Source organism: Nicotiana tomentosiformis, chromosome 12 (genome assembly GCF_000390325.3).
Source record: "Nicotiana tomentosiformis chromosome 12, ASM39032v3, whole genome shotgun sequence".
NCBI lineage: Eukaryota > Viridiplantae > Streptophyta > Magnoliopsida > Solanales > Solanaceae > Nicotiana > Nicotiana tomentosiformis.
Window position 1 is genome coordinate 116,867,030 of NC_090823.1, and position 20,518 is coordinate 116,887,547.

Consider the following 20,518-nt stretch of genomic DNA (forward strand, 5'->3'; position numbering starts at 1 on the left):
TTTAATTAAAAAAAATGGCTTCAAAATGTAATAGAAATCGACTTACCTAGTCTTAGAGACTAGGTGTCATCACGACGCCTGTGGTGGGATTTTGGGTCGTGACAACCCTCGACAGGTTCGAGAGACAACCCCTGATGATGCTGATGAGTAGCATGTTGTGGATGCGGTGAAGGTCCTACGAGAACAACATGCAATCATTCCAGGCCATCTCACGTGGCAGGATCAGGTCATGACAGAACTCAAGCAGGCGCTATCGGGGGCTTCGAATAATACAAACAGACGAGATCCAATTCCTCCCGATAATCTCACAAACTAAACAATGTAGAGAGTCGACAACAACACTCTCAGGGGTGAAGTTGGCTCCGACGAGGCTGGGGGTAGTAGATATGATCTCAACAACGAAAACGACTCGTTCTAAAATGAGCTTTTATGGTTTATGAGGGAAGTAAATGCCCGCATGGACCAAATCCCGGGCGCGCCGCTAATATTGAAAGACCCGGACTCGAAGAAGTATACTCAATTACCGTACAAGCTCAGCACGGAAACAAAACTAATCCCAAAGCGGTTCAAAATGCCTGAAATGCCAAAGTATGACGGGACTTCAGACCCACAGGAGCATATTAGCACCTATACAATGGCAGTAAAAGGAAATAATCTGGCTCCACATGAAATTGAATCTGTGCTGCTAAAGAAATTTGGAGAAACTCTCACAAGGGGAGCCCTAATGTGGTATTCATTGTTACCTGATTATTCCATAGATTCCTTTGAGATGCTCGCAGATTCTTTCATCAAGGCTCATGCCGGCGCCAGAAAAGTACAATCCTGGAAGGCCTACATATTAAGGATCGCACAGGGAGAATCCGAATTACTACGAGAGTTCGTTACCCGTTTTCAGAAAGAAAGAATGTTGCTCACGGGTGTCCCGGATGAGTAGGCAGTTGAAGCATTCACCAAAGGATTGAATCCGAGAAGGTCAGACGCTTCCCGGAAGTTGAAGGAGAGCTTGCTTGAGTTCTAACAAACAACTTGGGCAGATGTCCATAACCGATACGAGTCAAAGATAAGGACCGAAGAGGACCATGTCGGTTCCACATCATCGGCCAAAGGATGGGAGAAGAGAAGAGAAAAATCAAAGGATGACTACGATGCGGACAAACGGACTTCGAGGGGACAGTTTTTGCCCTACGAGCGGATCGAAGGCCGTGGCAGAAACTTTCGGGCAGCTAACAAGTTCATTGCTGACAGAGGGACCGATCGTGGTCGAAACAATAGATCACTCCAGGATAAGGAGACGTCGGGGTCTCGGGATCCTTCTTACCCCAAGTTATCGAAATATAACTTCAACATCAATACAATGGAGTTAGTGTCAGCCATGAGAAACATTAAAGATGCACGATTCTCGAGACCTATGAGATCTGATTCCAGCCAGAGAGATCCCAACTTATGGTGCGAGTACCATGGGACGAACGGTCACCGGACAGGGGACTGCCGGCACCTCCGGGAAGAAGTGGCTACACTATTGAAGAATGGTCACCTTAGAGAATTCTTGAGTGACCAAGCTAAGAACAATTTTGGTCGTAACATAGATGACGCAGAAGCTTTGAAAGCAGGAGGAGTACCCACACGCCAAACGATCAATATGATCTTCGGGGGGAATGAGATTAACGGGGTCACCTTTTTGTCAGCAAAGAAGACGAAAGTATCAATAACTCATAGTAAAAGACTCCGAGAAGACGATATCACTTTCACGGAGAAGGACGCAGACGGATTATTGTTACCACACAATGACGCACTGGTAATTTCTTTAAATGTGTTAGATTTTAAGTTTAAATATGTTCTGGTAGATCCAGGAAGTTCGGCTAATATCATATAATGGAAAGTATTAGAGCAAGCTAAACTCACGGGAAGCATTATCCCGGCAACAAAGCTCCTCGCTGGATTCAACCTTGCGAGCGTAAAGACCCGGGGAGAGATTTTGCTGCTCAAGAAGGCTGAAGGAGTAATGAAAACAACTCTCTTCGAAGTAGTAGATGGTGACATGGGATACAACATCATCCTGGGAAGGCCATGGTTACACGAGATGAAAGTTGTACCCTCAACATATCACCAATTGCTGAAGTTTCCAACCCCCGAAGGAATCAAGCAGATAAGAGGTGATCAATCGGCAGCAAGGGAGATGAATGCAATCTCAGTTTCCAGTATCAAAGGGAAGGAACACATGACATAGCAATTATAGGAATCGGCACCTACTCCCGAGCTAGAAGGAGTTAGCCCGGAAGAAGAGTCGTCAGAACAATATCAAGTGCCAAGATCTTTCCAAGTTCTAGAAGAGACGGACACAACTAAGTCCAAGGTAGAGGAACTGGAGCAAGTTGCATTGTTCGAGGAATTCCTAGAGAGAAAATTCCATTTGGGGACAGGACTGCACCAGGAGCTCATGTCTGGTTTTATTGAATTCCTTAAATTTAATGCTGATTATTTTGCATGGCCGCACGAGGATATGACAGGTATCCCGACGAAAATAGTCGTGCACAAGCTGAGTTTGGATCCCAAAGTACCTCCACTAAGGCAAAATAAATGTCCTATATTTGAGGCCAGGAATAAATTCGTCAAAGAAGAGGTAACCCGCTTGCTTAAAATCGGTTCAGTTCGAGAGGTAAGATATCCGGACTGGCTAGCCAATGTAGTAGTAGTTCCTAAGAAGAACAATAAATTTTGCATGTGTGTAGATGATAAAGACCTTAATAAGGCGTGCCCGAAAGACTCATTCTGTCACGACCCAAAAATTCCACTAGTCGTGATGGCACCTAACCCAACCCGTTAGGTAAGCTAATTTTCAACTATCCAATTCTTAATTAAAAGAAAATATCTAAAACCGATACATCTCCCCAAGAACTGGTAGTACAAATCATGAGCTTCTAAGAATAGAGTATGCAAAGCGGAAATAAAATAAATACATTGTCTGTTTGAATAATATATAAACAGAGCTTTTATAAATCTAAGGCTACCCTGAACAAGAGGCAGCTACAACAGGAACGCATGTACATCTTCAAATCCCACAACAATCGAGCACAGCAACAACAACAGCCAACATCTGCACGCAATGTGCAGAAGTGTAGTATCAGTACAACCGACCCCATGTACTGAGTAAGTAAACCCATAACAACATAAAGCAAATAATACCAGAAGTAACTCAGAGATAAAATACTCAACCAGATAATGGTTTCAGAAATAGTAGTTCTTTCTTTCAAATACATCAGTAAAAACCCAAATTGTTTGCCGAAGTTGCCAATAATATGAATAGTTTGAAAACAATAAATTTCTCCAAAAATATTCTCAATAATAAATAATATATTTCATTTTCCTTCCGGATAACCCGTATAAAACAAATGCATCACTATGCCCATCTGTCAAAAAATGTGCGTGAAATCATGAATGATGTGATGTTGTACAGCATGAGAAAAAATACATATCTATGCCTGTATGTCATGTGTGTATGCCAATGCTATGTAACTTAATGATAAAATCATAAACAGCCCCTCGGGCAGAACATCACTCATATACAGCCCCTCGGGCAGAACATCACTCATATACAGCCCCTCGGGCAAACCTCACAGTCACTCATGCCACTCGGGCATACCTCACAATCACTCTTGCCACTCGGGCATACCTCACAATCACTCATGCCTCCCAGTCACTCAACACTCGGCACTCGCACTCAGTAGGTACCTGTGCTCACTGGGGGTGTGTACAGACTCCGGAGGGGCTCCTTCAGCCCAAGCGCTATAATCTGCACGGACAACTCACGTGCGATAATAATAAAGTATGCTGCAGGTGGGCAGCCCCGATCCACACTCATCCTCACCAATCAGGCCATTGGCCTCACTCAGTCATAAGTATACTGCAGGCGGGCAGCCTCGATCCACACTCATCCTCACAAATCAAGCCACTCGGACATTTCAGTAAAACAGGGTATTCGGCCCAAAACATTTATATGCATTAAAATAGAGTCATAAAACTGAGTTATGATGTGTAATGAAATGAATATGACTGAGTATGACTTTTCAATTTAACACAATAATTCACATCAATACGACCTCTGTGGGTCCCAATAATACTGGCACATAGCCTCAACATGATTTGTAATATGCTTTTCAGCTCAATTTCTTTAACACATAAAACCGCATGGAAAATACTAAGGTTATTTAACTATAAAATTCCACATAAACAATTATGTCACAATTTCTATAGTGCACGCCCACACGCCCGTCACCTAGCATGTGCGTCACCTCCCAACAATTCACAAAATACATATATTCAGGGTTCATACCCTCAACTCCAAGATTAGAAGAGTTACTTACCTCAATCCCAGCAAATTCTTTATTCCAATAAACCTTTTTCTCGTGATTCGGCCTCCGAACGCCTCGAATCTTAGTCAAAATAATTTAATACAATCAACACGAGGTATAGGAATCAATTCCATATGAAAATGCAAATTTTCCATAAATATCCGAAATTTAGCTCAAAAATTGCCTGTGGGGCCCACATATCGGAACTCGACAAAAATTATAAAATCCGAACACCCGTTCCGATACGAGTCCAACCATACAAAAATTATCAAATTCCGACATCGGATTGACCTTCAAATCTTCATTTTATATTTTTGGAAGATTTTATAAAAATCTGATTTTTCTTTCATAAATTCACGGATTCATGATGTAAATGAATATGGAATCATGAAATATAATCAATATAGGATAAGGAATACTTACCTCAATGTTTTTCCGTGAAAATCGCCGAAGAATCGCCTAAACCGAGCTCCATAAACTCAAAAATGAGTAAAAATAGCAAGAACCACATTTTATAGACTCTCAGCTATTTCGGGCGTCACAGGTAGCGTGGGGCACTGCCTGTGGCACAGTTTCTAGCATCCCAAAATTCCCAGCGCCAGGGCTAGCGCCCCACGCTACCCTGGGCACTCGCGGCGACGGAAAAATCGTTCCAGACACGGAAATAGGCATAACTCTCTCATACGATGTCCGAATTCAATGATTCTTTTTGCTATGGCTCCGTAATTTCAATACGGATCTAATACTTTAATAAAAACTGAATTTGGAGCTCATTTGCTTAATGTGATATCACATATTCTTGAAGAATCGAACATAGGTTCAATGCCGAAACATAGCAAATCAATCCGGAATGAACTCAAATTTTGCGTACAAGTCATAAATGGCATAACAAAGCAATTCCAATTTCAAAAATATGATTCCGGCCTCGATATCAAAAAGTGAAACCCCGGTCAACCTTCCCAAAAATTCAACTTTCGACATTTCAAGCCTAATTCCACTACGGACCTCCAAATAATTTTTCGGACATGCTCCTAAGTCCAAAATCACCATACGGAGCTGTTGGAATTATCAGAATTAAATTCCGAGATCGTTTACACATAAGTCGACATCCGGTCACTATTTTAACTTAAGCTTTAAACCTTGAAACTAGATGTTCCAATTCATTCCAAAATCTCACTGGACCCGAACCAATTGCCCCGACAAGTCACACAACAACTGTAAAGCCCAATTTGAGAAGTAAATGGGGAAACAGGATTGTAATACTCAAAACGACCGGCCGAGTCGTTACACGTTCCCACTGCCAAATATCGATCAAATGATTGACGCCACGGTCGGGCACAAGTTGATGAGTTTCCTCGATACTTATTCTGCGTACAACCAAATCAAGATGAACCTAAAAGATCAGGAAAAAACTTTATTTATAACGAATTTTGGTACATATTGTTACAATGTAATGCCCTTCGGGTTGAAAAAGCTATAGCAACTTATTAACGGCTCGTGAATAAGATGTTTGAAAAGCAAAGAGGAAAGACTATGGAATTTTATATAGATGATATGCTCGTTAGGTCATTGAATGTAGGTGACCATCTTAAGTATTTGCAAGAAACATTCGACATCCTGAGGAAGCATAACATGAAACTTAATCCCGAGAAGTGCACGTTTGAGGTCAGTTATGGTAAGTTTCTAGGATTTCTGGTCTCACAAAGGGGAATTGAGATAAATCTCGATAAAATCAAGGCCATAGAGGATATCCCGGATCAATTTTCGAACGTAAAGGAAGTCCAAAGGCTCATAGGAAGATTATCAGCTTTGAGCAGGTTCATTTCCCGATCGTTGAAAAAATGTCATCACTTCTCACACTGCTTAAAAAGAAAAATAATTTTGAATGGACATTAGAGTGCCAGCAGACTCTGAGGGATCTGAAGAAGTACTTATCGAACCTCCATTGCTCTCAAAACCAAAAGAAGGCAAAACATTGCTAGTCTACCTCGCGGTTTCAGAAGTTGCGGTAAGTGCGGTTTTAGTCCGGGAGGACGAAGGTACGTAATTTCCCATTTATTACGTTAGCAAAATTTTAACGGGAGCAGACTTCGTGGCCGATTTCAGTCCGGGACTACTGCCTCTAGCAACCAAGGAGGCAGTAATGGTATCAGAATTGACATCGGGGGTCTGGACCTTATTTATGGACAGAGCTTCCAACATAAAGGGGTCTGGACTTAGAATAGTCTTAATCACGCCTTCGAGAGAAACCCTAAGGCAATCCATCAGAATAACCCCTTTAACTAACAATGAAGCAGAGAATGAAGATTTAATTGCAGGGCTCGAATTGGCCCAGGGATTTGATTCTCAGGTTATCGAAATTAAATGTGACTCACAGCTGGTGGTAAATCAGGTATACGGGATCTTTGATACCAAGGAAGAACGTATGCAACAATACATGGTAAAGGTCCAGGCTCTTTTGGCGCGATTCCGGGAGTGGTAAATTAATCACATCCCAATGGGAGGATAATGCAGAAACGGATGCATTAGCAAATTTAGGATCATCGACGAAAATAAAGGAATCAAAATCTAGGACGGTAGTACAACTGATGAGCTCAGTCCTGGATACGGATGGTTATTATGAGGTAAATTTGACTAGTCTGGTCTGGGACTGGAGAAATGAAATAATCAACTATCTCGAGCACAGGAAGTTGCTCGAAGACCCCAAAGCATCACGAGCGTTACGCACCAAAACTGCATGTTATAGCTTCAAGAGAGGCCAATTGTATAGAAAATCCTTCCTGGCCCGCTGGCCCGATGCTTAGGAGCGTCAGAAGCTAATTATGTCATGAGAGAAGTCCATGAAGGGATATGTGGCAATCAATCGGGCACAGATTCTTTGGTGCTGAAGTTGGTACAGGTAGGATATTACTGGCCACGTATGGAACAAGACGCCAAAGACTTCGTACGAAAATGTGATAAGTGCCAACGCTACGCACCACTAGTACACCAACCGACAGAACCCTTACATTCAGTTTTGTCCCCATGTCCATTAATGAAATGGGGATGGACATCGTCGGACCGCTGCCACCGGCTCCTGGAAAGGTAAGGTTTCTTTTAATTTTGACTAACTATTTTTCTAAATGGGTGGAGGCAGGTCCTTATCAAAAGATCGGAGAACGCGAAGTGGTCGATTTCCTGTGGAAAAATATAATTTGTAGATTCGGAATACAAAAAGAAATAGCATGCAACAATGGGCCACAGTTTATCAGTGCAAAAGTTACAAAGTTCCTCGAAGATTTGAAGATAAAGAGGATCACATCTTCCCCTTATCATCCGAGCGCAAACGGTCAAGCGGGTCAACAAAAAAAGTGATTATTCAAAACCTCAAGAAAAGGTTGGAAGCGGCAAAAGGCAAATGGCTCGAAGAATTGCCCGGAGTTCTATGGGCCTACCGAACAACGGTCAAATCGAGTACAGGAGAAACTCCTTTTTTCCTTGTGTACGGTGCTGAAGCCCTAATCCTGGTAGAAGTAGATGAACCCACTTTGAGATACTTTCGGGCAGAAGAAGAATCGAACAACGAAGCGATGTTGATCAACTTGGAACTGCTCGAGGAACGCAGGGACTTGGCGCATGTAAGAATAGTAGATCAAAAGCAGAGAATGGAGCGTTATTATAATCGAAGAGCCAACTTTCGTTATTTCAAAGTAGGAAATTTGGTTATGAGGAAAATAAGCCAAAATACCAGGGAGCTCAATGCGGGGAAGCTAGGTCCAACGTGGGAAGGTCCCTACCGAATTTCAGCTATCACTGGGAAATGATCATACGAGTTGGAGAACCAAAATGGAGACAAGTTGCTTAGGAACTGGAACGTGGCACACCTCAAAAGATATTATTGTTGATGAATATTATTCAAGCGAAAAGTATGTGTTGCACTCTTTTTCCCTTCGTTCAGTTTTTATCCCAATTAGGTTTTTCTGGCAAGGTTTTTAATGAGGCAGTAACAGAGAGCATACTACAAAGACAACAGCAATAAGACCTTTGATAGCAAGGCAAACAAGCAAGCTTACACTGGGGGATGGTTAGATAATCTTTGGTTCGATAGCAAATTCCCAAGGGGAAGTTAAGTTTGCTACCGAACAAAGGTTACCCAACCGTTCACGAGCACAAATCACTAGAGGGTTGTTAGATATTCCTTCGCTCGATAGCATAAATTCCTGAGGGGAAGTAAAGTTGTGTTACCAAGTTGAGGATTATCTAGAAATTCATTAGTTGAATTTTTGAAGATACAAGACTTCTAGTGTTACAATTCGCACTCTTCGCATTCGAACACTAGGGGGAATGATATGAGGATACGGCAAAAACGACTGCCACGTCAATCGGGGAACGAAAATTCGAAAACTAAATGTATCATCGGGACCGGGGACTGCACAGCCAGCCCCGTAGAAATAAGTTGTACAAGATAGCTACAAGTAATGGCAATTTCTTTTCAGCATAGCAAATGCTTATGTATTTTTTGAAAATAGAAGGAATAAAATGAAATCCTTTTGTTTTTATCTTGTTTCTTGTCTGAAAGATGACTAAACTTTGTCATTTGAAAATTAAACAAGTACATCAAATGTTAGTGCCGTAATGAACAGGAGACATCCTCTTCAATAGCACCGTAAACATAAGAGGGCCTTCTCTTATAAAAACCCTCACGTTAAAGGGTTGGTTATGGAAGAATCTATGCCCGGAATAAAAAATGCCTTCGGGGAAAAATACACCCGAAGCCACATATGAAAATGACACAAAAAGTAAAATTGCACAAATACTTATAAAATCCTCACGTTAAAGGGTTGGTTCCGGAAGAATCTATGCCCGAAATAAATAATGCCTTCAGGGAAAAATACACGTGAAGCCACATATGAAAAGGACACAAAAAGTAAAGTTGCGCAAATACTTATAGAAACCCTCACATAAAAGGGATAATGCTTGGAACCAAAGTACTTCAAGGAAAACACATTGGAGACTACACATAGTAAAGCGCGAACAGGAAAATGAGCGCTAAACTCTTGAGCAGATATAAAGATTAAAGACTTGCATGGATATTCAAACGAAAGTAAGACTCAAACAATACTTGAGCAAAAATATGTCTTTATTTACAAGAACGTGCCAAAATAGTAAAATTTCAAAATGGGAAAAAGAAAAGAAAAGCTAAACTGCAGCGCCTCCGGAACCAGGAGGAAGAGAAATGTCTGCATTCCCGGGAGAAGTAGGTGGGTCCACCGATGGATCGACATTTTCCCCAGTTTGGTCTTCAGCATTGTCACCTTCCGATCCCTCTTCAATTTTTGAAAACTCTGAACCGGAACCAAAAGAACCAGGAGCATCAAACTACGCCTGGAGTCCATTTTTGGTAACTAACTCAAGCTCTTGGGCCTTAGCAATTTCAGCATCAAACTCGTTGATGCCAGCTTTGGACTCCTCTAGGTTTTTCTCCTCATATTGTACATGGCATAAGTTTTTTCAAAAATGAGGGAAGTCGCTCGGCGCTTAAGTTCTTCTTTGAGTTGGGTCACCTCGGCAAAAAGGATTTTCCGGACGGACCTAACAGATTTGAGGCTGATGTCAAGGTCGCGGATAGTTGAACTAAAGAGCCTATTATGCTCGATAGTTTTCTTATACTTCTCTTCTAGCTGGGTGTGTTTCGCCCCCACAACAGCAAGCTCTTCGAGTTTGGAGTTCAAGGCTGCTTCTAAGTTAGTTACTTTTTCGGCAGTAGCAGCCTCGCGTTCGGTTGCAACAAGAACGACATCCTAGACTTCAGCCCATTTGGCCTTAGCTTCATCAAATCTAAACCCTCAGTGGGCCAATTTCTTGGCTAAGGGTTACCACCTCTTGCTCGCTTTGCTGCAAACGAGCCTCCAAAATAACGGCCTCAGTAGCTTTGGTTTCCAATTTCGAGAGGCGAAGAACAGTTTGGTCTCGTTTCACCAAAAGTTGATTCCGTTTAGAATTAAGTTCTTCCTTTTCATGAATCTACCTTTGAAGGCCCTCAGAAGCAAGAAAGTTGGCCTATAAAACAACAAGAAGTAAAACTTAGAATACATTCATACAAAAGTAGAAGAAGCAATGAAGGAAGAAAATAACGTACCGCTGCGATGTTGTTTAACAAGCACTCTCCCAAGAGAGCCTGAATCTTTTCCAGTCTTTTTCTGAAGCTAAAGGCTTCAGATAATTAGCAAGCTCCACTGGCTGGATAGCAAGTTGCATCCGGTAGAGACTAAAAGAGTAACGTTCCTCCTTCTTTGAGGATCTTCAGAAGGGGCCGCATAATTTTTTCTCAAATTCCCATGAACCGGGGATTGTTGAAGAGGAACACCTTCTTCATGGTCAGATACGGCTGATGGAGGTGATGTAGCAACTGTTGGTTGAAGAGTGGATGAAGATGGAAGTGATGTAGCAGTTGCTGGTATTGGTAAAGGTGGGAATGAAGTTGATGGAGTTAAAGAGTGAGAAGTAGCTGCATCAAATGCAGTGTTGGCTGTTGGATGCTCGCCAACCAAAGATGGCAAGGACCTGATACTCAGCCCCGCAGCACTGGATACAAAAATTGGGGCCCGAAAATGGGAGTTGGCATTTTCTACCAAATCAGATTATCCCCAAAGTGCCGAGACATCGTCTTCAGTTGGTGTAACTATCTAAACAGGTCGAGCATCATGTTGAGATGATAAGAATCGTCGCCTTCTATGTAGAGAAGCTCCCTCATCACTAGCTTCATCATCATCATCAATCATCATTGTGTCTATGACCAGCCCAAAGGAGGACCAATCGGCATCGCCACCGGAGATGGCTCGGGAGCATTAGTCTTTGCCCTCTTATTCTTCTCCTCAGCCGCGGAGAAACGACTTCTCTTTGGTTGCTTATCATCCGGACGGGGACTCCATAAAAAAGTATTTGCACCCGAAACAGGCCTGGAGATATATGTTCGAGTACGTGCTTTCTGAAGAAGCCTCGCTGCATCACCAGGATCAGCCAAATCATACTCCCAGGGGATAGCAACAGAGCCTGCAGGTAGACCTAATTTCGTGAACAAGTCAGAAGGGTTCAACCAAGTTCTCCATATACAAAAAAATGGAAGCAAGGTAAATTAAAATTACCATGATTTGTGTCCTTCCACCCGTATTTAAGGGCCAATTCTTTCCACAAATGAGTTTCTAGCGTCGTGACGTCCAAGATCTTTTGAACCCACCGGTCCAAACTTTTTACCACCGGTGGGGTCCATCGAGTTGCTAAAATATGCGAAGGGTGAAGAGTTGATACGGCCATAAAAGAATATCTAGTAAAAAGAAATACTAAACAAAGAGCTTACAGGTACGGTTCTAAGCGACCGAAAATGATGAAGCCATTGTCGGAATGATGTCGTTGGTGGCGACTGTAATGAACCATTCCATCCACCCACGGTCGTTGTCATCATCCATGCTAGACAGCAAAGCATGGTGGCCACGCTTGCAGAGGTTTATTATTCCCCCGCGAAAGATTTTGGGAGAATAGAGATTCATCATATGAGCTAAGGTTATCTCCTCTCCAATTTCCTGGCACAAGCGTCGAAGACAGGCGACCATCCTCCACACTGAAGGACGTACCTGTGCCAAACATACTTGGTAGCAACGGCAAAACTTCGCAATCGCGGAATCAAGCTCTCCACTCAAAGAAAACATACCCAAAGTAAAGGGATACATGTAAAAGTATGTAAAACCTTCCTTGGGAAGGGTCACTCGCTCCGATAGAGATCAGGAGCAATGATATCCAACTCATGGCAGTGGTAGTCTTCCTTCAAAGCAGGGATACTGGAAGGACGAATGAAAGAAGGGTACCTGCTAACAACTCATGTACGAGGGTTAGCAGTAGGGAATTTCTCTTCAAGGTCCTTTGTGGTACTGTGTTTTCTTGGGATGATGGAACTCACCGTTGGAGGAGCAAAGTCCTCGGCTTTGTTCTTGTTCTTTGAAGAATCATTGTAAGGAATACGAATTTTCTGTCTAAGCTTATATTACATTCTATACAAAACTTAATACAATCTTACTTTCTTGCTTTTTGATCTCATCATTGTTGTGCCCGAAAATCTTATTCCCGGCACTGTCATCTCTGTTGTTTGATCTATATTTCAAGGCTAAGTATTGTACATTTCTTCAATTATTGTATTATTTTAGGATCAAATTAGTTCACTTATCTAGAAACCACGTATAAATTCAACTGTACCGTTTTATGGGTAAACAAAAACTTGTTGAATCCCCTTTATATAATAAAAAGAATTAATAGTGCTTTGATAGCCTTATTAGAATTTCTCTGCCACTACTGCCAATGCATAAACAAATGGATTTAATTTAGGCCAAATACTTGGATAGCCCCTTAAACTTGACACTTTTTATAAATTAGACACTTTAATATAGCTAGCGACCAGATACACTTCTACTTGACAGAAGCGTGTCTTATGAATACCCGTATTCATAAGACCAAATGCGTGAAATACACTTGCTTAAGTAATCCAATTATTGAATGCCACGTGTAATTAGGTGTAACAAAAAAAATACAATTAGTAAAAGGATTGATTTTTTCCCAAACCCCAGGTCGTCCCCTCCCTTGTCCCCAACCCTTCCCCATCTTTATTTTTGATACAATTATTGTTCCTTCTCTCATGTGTTTACTTCCTTCTTCTTTTTTTGTATTAGTTTAATTATACAGTATGAGAAAGAGAATACACAATTATACTTATTACACTCGGTGTTTCTCTTAATCTCATAGTGACTCTCATTTTTCTTTGTGAATGGAGATTTATGTGAGTGTGTCGTGCTCTAGTTGTGTGTATCACGAACAAGATTGTTTCTCTGTGTGTTGTCTTTGTGAATGAAAAAAAAAATAGTAGTTGAATTAACACTAGAAAGAATTATATTTGTGTATGGTGGAGGTGGGCCTCAAATGTACAGTGGATATCCTAATTCCTATGGCTTCTTTTTGTCAAAGGGGTGATGTAATAAAATGATCAAATGCCGGCGAAGCATCTTATCCGACGGGATGCATCGCAGAAGTCAAACAGAAATCAGACACTGATAAATAATCTTCGTTTTGGTCTGGGTTTCGCGTTTAAGTTTGCAATTCTAAATTTTTGAGATATCTATTAAACTGAATGTGAAGTGGTTTTGGTTTCTATTTGGATTTTAATAGGGGAGATGAGCCATTTTTTCCGATCAAGTATTCACCGGAGAAGATGACTGAAATTTTAAGGCTTTTTTATATATAAAATAAAAATAAAAAGTTAACAAAAATATTTTCACGCGCTCAGTATTTACTTTGAGACACGCAATCTGCCACATCAGACACTTATGTTTGAAAGATACATTGGGAACGAGTTCTAGTGCCTATCCGGTCACTTGATAAGTTTATAAGACTAATTTACAAAATGTGCCAAGTTTAAGGGGCTATCTAGGTATTTGGCCTTTAATTTAAAAACATGAATGCTAAAGGAGTTCTAAGCGGGAGTATGTGATGACGGCTTATTTAAGAAAAATAACATGGTATTGCACCTTTTTAAGTTGGTTCTAATAACTATATGTTAAATAACAGTTCTAAAAGTGTCTATTGGTCCACTTAACCCCTATATTAGCTTTCAAAATAAAGGATACACCTCTACTTGTTGGGGCACGATAATCACATTTGAGAAGAATTGCTGATTTGGAAATTAGGTTACAATGTATATTTGCACGTTCACTAATTTTTCTGTAATCAGCTGTTCCGCACAAGTTTGCTGAGTATATTATAATTGGAAGAGTGCAACAGAAACATATAGGAATTAAAGTGGAATCTCATAATTACTTGTCTAATGCCACTTAGCATAATTATCTGCCCTAATTGTGCAAAGTTTGTAAGCATTATTACCTGGCTTTATTGGCACTTTTAGTTTATAACTTGCATTAAACAAACGTGTTCAATTATCAATCCTAATTATTGCAATTTGTACGCTTTAAATTTGTGATATCGAGTAATCTCTTTCTTTAGCCAAGAAAAAACATTTTAGTTGCATGGTCCAATCATTGATCGTGAAAATATATACAATAAATTGGGTAAGTTATTACTATAGTTCCCTGTCAACGATTCTGCTATTTTACTCCCTTTTGCTGACTATATAATAATAATAATTTTTTTATGTAGAAATGAAACTTGGATGGGATTTAACTTATGAACATGGCTTCTAAAGCAGTAATAGAATATACAACGCAGTTATATAAACGATGACGGCTAATTTAAGAAAAAATATGTAATTTGACTTCTTTTCATTGCAGAAAAGAAAATTTGCAGTTTAATTATTACGATAGTGACGCAGTCAATTCTTCTACAACTTACAATGCTAAGACTTCCAACAAGTGGAACTGAAAAAATAGGGCATAATCAGAGGCGGATCCAGGATTTGAAGATTTCGGGTACCATATTTCTTTGAACTTTGACTTAGTCTCTTTTGAGTTTCGGTTCGGGTTCTCGCCTTTTTGATTTATATAGACAAATCGATCAAATAAAATAATTTAATAATTATGGCGAGCAAAGCATAAAATTTCAATAATATAACTAATATCAACAAAAATTAGTATTATTCATTTACAATTGTATTCGACAAATTTTCATATTCTAAAGTTAAGGTTTGACTAAAAGATGGAAAAATAGGACTAAAACTTGCTATAGGTACATATGTAGATACTCAAAGCAAAAACTTACTAAACAAACACTAATTTTTTTTTTAAGGGCAGAATAGAAGAAAAAACTTATAAAATTTAAAAAGTTAATAGAAACTCATAAGGAAAAAAGAGTCAGCATCAATTGAAGAAAAGGCAATAGCCTGGGCTCGATTCCAGGCCAAGAAGGTGAATCTGTAAGCCATGAGCCAGTTGCACCAAGCAATCCTTTATTACTCCGGGTGCCACAAACTTATTGATACCAATTTCTATAATATACATACATATACATATGGTGATTCGACCGAGATGTGCGGGTGGCGTGCCATCCCATTCCTCCTTAGTAGATCCGCCCTTGGGCCTAATTAAACCTCACCAACCGTTGAGTCTATACCACATTCTACCTGTTGAGTCTTGACCAAAGTAATAAGAAAAAAGTGAAGAATTGTCTTCTTTTACAAGTTTAAAAGCTTTCAAAAATATACTACTAACAATTTTGGAGACTTTTTGTGAACAATTGTTTCAAAGTGTCAAAAGAAAATTCTAGCTAAAATGATAATTCAAATTTCTTGAATAAATTAAGAAACAAACAAACAATGCATGCAATCAACAAACACATACTTAACAACAATGCGCTGTGGTTTTTTTCTTTGATCCGGTATCCGAAATTCTCCAGCTCGATTAATCAAGATTCACACAAATACACTGTAAAAAGCCAACTATATATAGAGTTTTAGTGATCCCAGCTAAAGATAACTTCATTCCAACCGTTCAAACTCGAGAATATTTGTGGTTGAGATTGAAAGAACCCTTTATAATTCAACCACACCTTGGTATGCGCGGTCGCCGTGATTTTTCTTTTCTCTTGTAATTCCTAGGTTTTATTTTTCAATTTCTACCTGGACTATCTGAAGGGAGCCTTTGCGTAACTGATAAAATTACTGTCATGTGACCAGGATGTCATGGGTTCGAGCCGTGAAAAAGAAATGCAGGATAAGGCTGCGTACAATAGACTCTTGTGATCCGATCCTTCCCCGAACCCCGTACATAATGAGAGCTGAGTGCACAAGGCTGCCCTTTTTTTTTCTTTTCTACATGGACTATCTGAATTCGTGCCTTAAAGTCCCATACAGATGAGTATCTGAGTATACAATAGCAGACTTTAGTTGATTCTTTTGCTTCATGTGGCCAAGTCTGCACTGCCTACAACCGTTTTCTTTCTTTTCTCCTGCACTAATTCCTCTTTCATCTTGATCACTTATGTTCACCTTATTTTCTTCCTCTTTTTCTTCACCCTTCTTTTTCTCCAAACCACCATTATTCAATCCACTTTTACAGTCAAAAGAAGGAACCACATATACAAATGGACCAATTGGTATATCTTTTAAGTCCAAGATAGGTTCCAAGATCTTGACCACATTGGTCATAGTAGGTCTAGACTTTGGCTGTTGACTTAAGCATTGATAAGTCAATGCAACCACTTTTTTGGCTCCTTGAGTTGAGTATTGACCTTCAAGTCTGGGGTCCATTATTCTGTCAAGCTTGTGTGAATCTTTGAGGAATGGCCTTGCCCATTCTACCAAATTTTGCTCTCTACTAGGACGTTTCTTGTCAATAACTTGTCGTCCTGTTAGTAATTCTAATAAGACGACTCCAAAACTGTACACATCGCTCTTACTTGTCAAATAACCTATTAAAAAGAATAGGAAAAAAGGTTAAATAATCTGCCACGTCCACACAGAGTCGGAGCCAAACTTTCTACTTTATGAGTTTTGAACTTTAGAACAACAAGTTCAAGTGCTAATAATCAGGTTCTAATATACATATTTAATAAATTATTTAGCACAAATATACTATTTGAGAAAAAAAAATTTGAGTTCGACTAAACTCGTATCTGGGCTTCTATCTCCCCACTACGCCCACACCCAAGTTTCATGAAAGTTTTGTACTCCTTTCAGCTTCAAATATTATTTGTTTTGATAAATTAAATTGGTCTAAAAAATTTAACATTTTATAGAAAAACAAGAAGTATCTATTACCGTTTTTTTCCCGTTCAAATTCACCTTACTACTCAAATTAGTGCAAATTAATGTTATTCAATTAAGACATTTAGAAGAGAGATAAAGTATATTTTGGATAAAATATGATCTTATGATTAATGGCTGTATGAAAACTTTAATAATGGCCGACCTAAATAGACGTTACTAGGTGCTCAATCAAACTACTGTTTTTTGTCCAAGCATTACATTTTTAAAACTAGTATCATAACATAAAAATAAATTAATCGGAGCAATCTTTTGTAATTAGCAGCACTTAAAAATCCTAAGTCCGTCACTATTGTAAAAGACATTTATATATACATAAGTATGAATAAATTTACCTGTCATCATATACTCGGGAGCAGCATAGCCATAAGTGCCCATAACACGAGTTGTGACATGCGTATCACTACCTTCTGGACCATCTTTTGCTAGTCCAAAGTCAGAAAGTTTAGCCGTATAATCCTGATATTTAATTCAAATTTTAATTTTTTAGCCTCTTATAATACCATGGTCTAAAAAGGATAGTTAAAATAGAGAGTAAATTTTAACAATGATAAATTATTACCGAGTCTAAGAGGATGTTAGAAGCCTTAAAATCTCTGTAGATTACTGGTTTTTCTTCCCCATGCAAGAAAGCTAGCCCCTTTGCAGCATCTACTGCAATATTCATTCTGGTCAACCATGGTAAGCTACTCGAACATCCTGCAGTCAGTCGCCAAAAAAGATGAGATCTTTACACAAATAGTCAGTCGAATTTACTGTTTATTTTTTCTAATCAATATACATAGATTAACTAATATTGTTTGCTACTACCAGAGAAGGCTCTTTCATGGTAGGTGTCCCGTGTCCATACCTACTATCCCGAGCCGCATCCCCGGCACACTTGCTATATCTATTTACGCTTCATCCTAACCAACTCCAACGTCGGTCACAAATGGGAATAATCATATGCTATTATAGGCGCGGCCAAGCAGCAGACTCAGAGATAGAGAGGTGGATTATCTCATACAGGGTCATGCTCATGTTCTACTTATGGCCGCACACGTTATATACTTACAAATTATACGTATAATAACATCACCCGACTAGGTTTAGTTTAAAAAGTTGAGTGGGCAGCTATTTAGATTAATTCTTTATTACTCCCTCCGTTTCAAATTAGATAAGGTACTTTTCTTTTTAGTCTGTTTCAAAATAAATGATATATTTCTAAATTTGGAAATAATTCAACTTTAGACATTCATTTTACCCTTAATGAAAAACTTTTATAACCAGACAAATGTCATGGCCCCACAAAACTTTTACCCCTTAAACTTTTAATACCACAAATTTTAAAAATCTTCTTTTTTCTTAAACTCCGTGTCGAGTCAAACTATCTCAACTAAACGGGGAGTATTAAAAAAAAGATATTTAGCTTAAAAGGGGCCAATTACTTTGTTTCCTCAACTACTGATCAAGTGTCCATATATATCAAGTATTAGCAGGTGGAAAATGGGCGGGTTTGTTCAACCCGTCAAAAGATTGATTGAGTCAAAATCTGACCCGCCCAACATGAACCAATCAGCTCTCTTCCTTTCTTTTTTTCTCTTCTTAATTTTGCTTTTTGGAAAAAGAAAGTGAAAGCTTTTAATGGAGAAAAAAGTATTCACAAAATTGTTGATATTCTAATACTATAAGAAAATGAGATACATACTTCTAAATAATTGGTTCTCCAGATTTCCCCTTGCCATGTACTCGTAAACAAGAAGCCTTTGCTCATCCTCCCAGCAATAACCAATCAACTTCACTAGATTAGGATGCCTTAATTGCCCAAGTAATACTACTTCAGTCTGAAAGCACAACAAGTATTAAACTAGTACTATTAGTTATTGGAAAGAACTAAGTAGAAAAGAGACAATATATACTCTAGTGCTCAAAATGACAAAAACAAAAGATACTCCCTCGGTTTCATTTTATGTATCTTAGTTTGACTAAACATAAAGTTTAAGAAAATTAAGAATCACTTTTGAATCTTTTGTTTTTAAATTAAAAATGTATGTAATGTACCAAAACTACTGGAATCTTGTGGTCTTAAATATGCCATGTGAAATGTTGGAGTTAAAAGTTACTCCCTCCGATCACTTTTACTTGTTCGCAATGGACTTTGCATGCTCCTTAAGAAATAATAGATGAAATACAAATTTTATCATAATACCCGTATAATAATAGTATTTTGAGAAGTCTAATTAGAAAATAATTTGTAAAAGTAGTAATTAATAATCCATGCAAAACAGGGGAAAAAATATGGTCTTCTCTTGATTTGCTAAAATTGATAAGTAAAAATAAAAATATATAGTATAGTGGATAAATAAAGGTGAACGGATGGAGTAATAAATATAAAAAAAGACATTCTTTTCGAAACATATTAAAAAGGAAAGTAAAACACATAATTAAAACAAAGGTAGTAATATTTTTGCTCACCAGCCATTCTAAGTGGCCCTGAGAACCTTCCAAATCCAGAAGTTTAACAGCAACAGGTTGAGCTTTTAAACCAGGCTTAATTTTATCATCAATGAACCCCTTGTGCACAGGACCAAATCCACCTTCTCCAAGAAAATTAGAGGACGAAAAGTTACTTGTCATAACTTTGAGCTCAGAATGTGTGAAAATATGAAGGTTGGATCCAATGACAGCATTTGATGAGAGATCACTTATAGAAAGTGATGATTCAGGATCACTTATATCTGAAAGAGCTAGCCTTGAATTACCACAATTAGTATTACTATTTTTAGAAACTTGAACAATATTATTCTTGTCCTCTAAAGGAAGTACATCAATCTTAACCTTGAAACAACTAGGTATAATAGTTTTCAAGGTAATCTTGAAAGCCATATTATACAGTAGTTATTTTTGTATATTTGGGATGAAACAAATTAATGAAGTGATGAAGAGAATAAGAAGAGATATGGGAGACTATATATACATGATATTCAGGTGAAACGAACGAGGTGCGAAAGCATTATAATCTTCAGGTCAAATGATTTTTAAAAACAAAATGCATAGTTGATATATTTTCCATGTTTGCCGCGTATGTACAAACTAGGAAACAAACTAAGGATATTTCTAGTTTAATTTCTGGTGTAAAAAGGTGACGGCAGTACTGTTTTCTGGTTTTCTGCTCCTTTTTTTTTGTTTGTTTGAATTCGAAATATTGTTCCGATATATTTTAAATATTACAATAAAGTATTGTTATAGAAGACATATATTATATATATATATAATATAAAAGATCGGTTCCGAAAATAAATTTTACTTTTATAGTGAATAATTATTATATAAAGATATTATTATAAAAAGATGTGACTATAAAATTAATATGAATAAGAAATTGCCACCAGGAGTTAATACTGTATATACTAATTAATAGGCATAAGAAAGTGCAACTAGGAGTCTTAGGACTACT

The 20,518-nt window shown here is 38.6% G+C and overlaps 3 protein-coding genes across 3 annotated transcripts; 2 read left to right on the forward strand and 1 right to left on the reverse strand.

Moving 5' to 3' along the window:
• Nucleotides 1-571: 571 nt before the first annotated feature.
• LOC138903270 (uncharacterized) lies at nt 572-1,873 on the forward strand. The gene is made up of 2 exons (XM_070191210.1): nt 572-917; nt 1,035-1,873. The coding sequence occupies exons 1-2, from the start codon at nt 572-574 to the stop codon at nt 1,871-1,873; spliced, it is 1,185 nt and encodes a 394-aa protein (XP_070047311.1).
• Nucleotides 1,874-7,573: 5,700 nt separating this feature from the next.
• Nucleotides 7,574-8,152, forward strand: LOC138903271 (uncharacterized). Its single transcript, XM_070191211.1, has one exon. It carries the CDS (start codon nt 7,574-7,576, stop codon nt 8,150-8,152), a length of 579 nt encoding a protein of 192 aa, XP_070047312.1.
• Nucleotides 8,153-15,658: 7,506 nt separating this feature from the next.
• LOC104095477 (serine/threonine-protein kinase RIPK-like) lies at nt 15,659-20,082 on the reverse strand. Its single transcript, XM_009601621.4, has 5 exons — nt 19,537-20,082; nt 18,770-18,905; nt 17,645-17,781; nt 17,418-17,541; nt 15,659-16,727 (listed from the first exon to the last, which is right to left on the reverse strand). The coding sequence occupies exons 1-5, from the start codon at nt 19,945-19,947 to the stop codon at nt 16,138-16,140; spliced, it is 1,398 nt and encodes a 465-aa protein (XP_009599916.1). The 5' UTR covers nt 19,948-20,082; the 3' UTR covers nt 15,659-16,137.
• Nucleotides 20,083-20,518: the final 436 nt, after the last annotated feature.